Here is a 5,718-nt window from a genome sequence, read left to right on the forward strand (position 1 = left end):
ATGCAAAAAACTTGGATGCTGAGGATCCCAATGACTTGGAAGGCAAGGATGGTGTGGACTTGCATGCAAAAAACCTGAATGCTAAGGATCCCAATGACTTGGAAGGTAAGGACAGTGAGGAGTTGGATGCAAAAAAGTTGGATGCACAAGGCGTGGATGCTAAACCCATGGATTTTATATATCACGTGACTTGTCTGTTTACAGGAGCAAGACTGGACGCTGCAGCTTGTAAATGTAAAAAGTTGGAAAGTCAGGATTACCCATGTGCACATATATTCTGCGTTCCGGATCATCTTGGTGTACGCACATTTCCAAAAAAAATTGTGAAGAAAAGATGGACAATGCATGCCAAGCCAGCGTTCCCTTCCTCGAGGACTGCGAATACTCATGTATGGTCTGATCACATGAATAAGTATCATCAATTACGCAACATGGCTAGTGACGCTTTATTCACAGCCGCAGCTAGCGATTCACAGTCAGAACAGGTGATGGAGCTCCTCCGGAGTATATTAGTTGATGGAGAAAAAACTGATTTGGATGAAGGTCAGAAATCGTTTGTTCCTTTGCCAGCATACTTCTCTGCTACTCGCGAATGCTGCACTGATGACGTGGAAAATCCAATCAAAATAATTCCAAAAGGGAGATCAACTACCGAAAAATCAAACAAGAGGATTAAATCCAGGCGCGAGCGGATGAAAGGAAAAAAAAGCAACGAAGTTAGTGCACATGTTAATCTCATTGTTCATTTCCATACATGCTTACAGAGTTAATATGTTCTCCGGGAGAGTGTTCACATTTTTTCCTTCAATTTAAGCAGGAAAAAATCGGGGAAATCAAAGGTCACAAGGAGGAAGAAGCGAAAAGAGAAAGACTCAGAGACAAAGAAGACACGGAGTCAGATACAGAAGAAGAGGAAGCTTCTAAAAATGCAACAAAGTTAGTGCACATGTTAATCTCATTGTTCATTTCCATACATGCTTAAAGTGTTAATGTGTTCTCCGGGAGAGTGTTCATATGTTTTCCTTCAATTTATGCAGGAAAAAATAGGGGAAATCAAAGGTCACAAGGAGGAAGAAGGGAAAAGAGAAAGACTCAGAGACAGAAGAAGACACAAAGTCAGATACAGAAGAAGAAGAAGCTTCAAAAAAAGCAACGAAGTTAGTGCACATGTTAATCTCATTGTTCATTTCCATACATGCTTATTGTGTTAATATGTTCTCCCGGAGAGTGTTCACATGTTTTTCCTTCAATTTACGCAGGAAAAAAGCGAGGAAATCAAAGGTCACAAGGAGGAAGAAGCAAAAAGAAGAGACATAGTCAGAAGAAAAAATACTACATGAATCAACACGCAATCCCAGAAAACGGCAGTCAATGTCTCGTAGGTAGGCCGCAAAGCCAATAAAAGAGAGCATCAGGATAACCAGAGTAAAGCACGTACTATAGGGGGCCTCTGCAGGTGCTGCAACGACCATAGTGTGGCATGGTAGGACATGCGCTGAATTGAAGGGATCACCTTGAGGAGCACAGTGGGGTGGCCATGGTACATCCATCCTGCCTCAGGGAATCACATAGCATGTTCTGTCATAGCCCTGCAAAACAGAGGAAAGATTACTACTTGTACTAACCTTGTCAAATGTGTGCATGTAACAAATGTTGGACATAACTAAACACGAAGAATGAAATGCAACATATGGAAGAATCTAATGCTCATTCCTTTCTCTCTGCTCTTTGCGAGGATCATTACTCTCGGCGTAACAAGGCTAAAACATCATAATAAGAATTAACACCAATGTTCAAACGATGGATATCCCATGTGAATCTGATTTTTCTTATAAAGCACATGCCAAGTCTGTTGATCCCAGTCCAGCAATTGCACAAGAAGAAGCGAGCATCATACATATTGAGCAACATAAGCTATGAATTGTTTATAGTACATTCCAAAATTAATAGCTTATCATCTCTATCGATCTCCAAATCTCACCTATCAGCCAAATTGAAAGAATACATGTTGAATGAAATGTATAAGTGTATGAATGCAATGATTGAACATTCGTAGATCTCACAGTCGGGGCTGGATGAATGGGGCTGGCCGTCGAGGCCGGCGGCCAGCTTCATCTAGTCCCGCAGAACATGATCCATATCCAACCACGTTGCCTTCGGACGAGATGTATGGCCAGATCAAAGTTGTGGTCATGGCAGAGAGGCGTAGAGGACGCAAACAACCAATTGGGGTGTGGGAAAGATGTTGCCTATAACCTTGTGGCTGTAGGCACCCGCATGGAGGACTGGGAGGTGGGATAGCGCCGAATCTTCGCCGGCGGCCGCCGCGGAGAGGGAAGTGCGCCTCCTCTCGTGTTCTTCGTTGAAAAGGTAGTGCGAGATCGCGAGGGAATTGGGATGGAGGGAGGGGCCGCGACGCGCGGCTAGATCCTGCCGGCGAGGATTAAGAGTCATTTTACCCTAGCGGCGGCAAGGAATAAAACACTAGCGGCGGCGAGGAATAAACCCTACCGAACGGGATAAAAATCGAACTGAAAATAGCTCTGAAATTTGTACCGAGAATACCCTTGAAATATTTGGGAGGGAAAATCTGATCAGTTCGAAATATTTTTTCTTCCAAAAATGCCCCTCCGGGTCTGATATAGTACACGTGACATCAGCGTATTGCATCGGATCTGGACCATCAAATTCGCTCCGACGGATGGTCCATATTATCCGGATGCACCGTAAAATGACTCCGATTTTATTATGCTTGAAGCAGTTTTGAGTTGGTCCAAACGGCATAACAAAATCCCCAGTGTGAACCCACTCGAGGTTATCGACATCAGTAGCTCCAGAGGCCGGCTGCCGCTCCGCCGTCTCCGTTCTCCCAGTACGCCGGCGTGGGCGGCGGCTCCAGGAGCATCCCCTGCGCAAAGCCCGCGTAGTACGGGTCCAGGTCCATTTCCCCGGACATGTCGAGCTCGAACATGTCGCTGCCCTGGGCAGAGAAAGTCGGCAACTGAAACACTTCGTCGGCATTGTCCACGGGCGACAGCAGGTACACGGGGGAGGTGGCCTCGTCGACGACGGGCACCACGGCGGCGGCCTCCAGGCACAGGAAAACCGCGACGGCCTCGATGGCCGCGCGTCGGATATCGGCCAGGTCGGAGAGCCACGGGGGCATGACGAGCAGCCACGCGGAGTCCGGGAAGTTGAGGCACGCCGCGGCGGAGGCGGAGTGGCCGAGCAGCGCGAGCATGGCGGCGTCGTGCGCGCGCGCGGCCGACTCGGCGGCGGCGTACGTCCCGAGCCAGAGCCGCTCGCCGCGCTTGCCGGGGACGCGCACCTCGCACACCCACCGGCCCGCGCTGCCCCGGCGCCGCACGCCGCGGTACACCGGGTGGCGCGTCTCCTTGAACTTGGTGCGCCCGGCGGGCCGCTTCGCCGCCGGCGACCACACAGGCACCACCTCCCCGTGCTCGTGCCCGGACGTCGATGAGGAAGGGGAGCTGATCCAGCTGTCGATGGCCGTGTCCATCGCTTGCTGCCGGAGTGCCGATTGCTTTTGCTGGAGCGCGACTGCCACTGGGGTACGTGTGGAGTGTGAGCTTGAGGCTTTGGGTAGTCGAGTGTGGTGTCCAGAGTGCGCTCACTCATTTATAGTTATGCGTGACGCAGCAGGGATATACGAGTGGCACACGTCGGCGAGGGGGCGCGCGGCTGCTGGCCATGGAAGCAGAATGCCCCTGATATTTTCGCTCCTGCTGCTGGTCGACGATTGGCGCTGGGGCGTTTGGGTTCCACGGTGATGGCGAATTCTGTACGAGGATGACATGTCGACGCAGCTAAGTTCCGTCTTGACCTACGTTCATCCCCACCACTACTGGCTGATGAACAGTGGTTCTAGTCGACCGATGGGCGGTGGCACTCTGCGGAACAAATATCTAACCAGCTAAGGCGACACGTCGCGCTTATATGCGCTTCTTCCCTGTTGGCCACACGATCTATGACAGGAGCGGCACGAGCTACAGCGCGGCTGCTCCCCCAATCACCCAAATGGACGCGACAACTCGCATCGCCACTAGGACTTTGACAGGAAATCTGAAGAAGATTCAACGTCCGGCTAGCTTTAAGGAGATTGGTACGTGACCAGGTTTTGACAAGAAAACAGGGGATTGGACCAGCTCGATCGGTTGGCCTGCCCTGCACGATCGAACTGATGAAAGTTACCCCTCTCCTACTACCGGTTGCCTGTTTCTGCTGCATGATACGTGATCGAATGATTCCTTTTGTTGCGATCGCTTTTGTGCGGCGAGAAGAAAGTGTGTGTTGTAGACTTGTTTTGAGTGGTATAGAAACAAGGCGTGTCGGACGGAGTAAATTGGCCTTTGCTTTTTATATGTTTCTCTCGAAAGGGAGAATATCACTGGCCTCGATTAGTGGAGAAATTTTAAGATGGTCCCGATTGAGGTGAGCTACTAGGCTGGTCATAGTGAGGAGTAATTTGTTGAGATCTACATCGAGCTATTCATTTGTAGAGTAATACCTAATATTTCTCTACATCTACATCAAGCTTTAGTGTTGCGTCAGTACCACTCTATCGGTCAATATTAAAACATATGATACTATCTTCATTATGAATAGTATCATAGATACTCTTATTTATTGTCATGTATTACACATATTAGCATAACATTTATTATGATTCGATATCTACTCACTCTCCCTTGACATCGACATCCACACCTCCCCACTCATCCGCTTGTCTGAACTCCTCCTCCCCTTCCCCGTCCCCATCCAAACCATGCACGAGTCTTGGTTCTCTGCGCCAGAAGGCGACAGCGGCGACTCCGGATCTTCCTACGGATCGTGGCGCTACTGCGTCCGCCGGCTACTCCAGCAAGGAGGTGATCCTCATCTCCTCCGATGACGAGGAGGACCAGGGGTCGCCGCAACAGCAACCTCTCCAACATGAGCTATAGGAGTCGCTCCATTAGTAGCAACACCTGCTCTCAGAGACCGAGGTGACATGTGAGGAGTTCGTCCATTAGATCAAGTGCTGACGAGCGATCGCTCTAGGAGCATGGTCAGGCGCCGCCCTCGCCGCCGCGTGTCGTCAAGGAGGAGTTGCACTCCCCTGTGCAACTGTGTCAAGCAAGAACCGACATCCACTCTCCGCCGCGTGAAGGAGGAGTCGACCTCCCCCATGCAATTGCGGCATCCACATCGAGTGCCACGTGAAGGAGGAGCCAGCGTCCTCACCAAACAACTGTGGCGTCCAAATCAGGCTCCGCATGAAGGATTAGTTGACGTCACTGTCGCATAGCCGGTACGCCCAGATCGATTGGCCGGCATCGCCGCCCTAACGCAACTGGCGTATCAAGGAGGAGCTACCGCCCGCGGCCGTGAAGGCACGCTGGCGCACCCTCCACTACTTAGGTGACGGCGGCGCCTCTATGTCGTCGTAGTTTGAGGACAGAGAGGTGGCGAGGAGTGCGGGGCGGCAGGAGCAGCCCAATGCGGCTTGCCGCTTTGTGTTCGCCAAGTCGGCCGCCGCCAGCTTGGGTCCACAACGACTCAGACCTGGCGGCGCTCTGGGCTCTCGACCGGTCCGTCGCCATAGCGGAGATGGTCGCAAGCCCTCGCTGCCACCTCAACGGGGATGGTCGCTAAGTGACACCTCCGCCAACGCCGATAAACCCAGGGCACCGCTGCCAGAGTCAACATTGGCAGCGA

The 5,718-nt window shown here is 51.3% G+C and overlaps 1 protein-coding gene across 1 annotated transcript; it reads right to left on the minus strand.

Moving 5' to 3' along the window:
* Positions 1 to 2,591: 2,591 nt before the first annotated feature.
* On the minus strand, positions 2,592 to 3,596 carry LOC109753254 (dehydration-responsive element-binding protein 1H-like). The gene has a single exon (XM_020312165.3). The coding sequence runs from the start codon at positions 3,518 to 3,520 to the stop codon at positions 2,825 to 2,827; it is 696 nt and encodes a 231-aa protein (XP_020167754.1). The 5' UTR covers positions 3,521 to 3,596; the 3' UTR covers positions 2,592 to 2,824.
* Between the last annotated feature and the right edge of the window lie 2,122 nt (positions 3,597 to 5,718).

Source organism: Aegilops tauschii, chromosome 5, assembly GCF_002575655.3.
Source record: "Aegilops tauschii subsp. strangulata cultivar AL8/78 chromosome 5, Aet v6.0, whole genome shotgun sequence".
NCBI lineage: Eukaryota > Viridiplantae > Streptophyta > Magnoliopsida > Poales > Poaceae > Aegilops > Aegilops tauschii.

Bases quoted from the DNA above. Each gene is read 5' to 3' on its own strand.
- LOC109753254 (XM_020312165.3), bottom strand. From the start codon at position 3,520: ATGGACACGGCCATCGACAGCTGGATCAGCTCCCCTTCCTCATCGACG.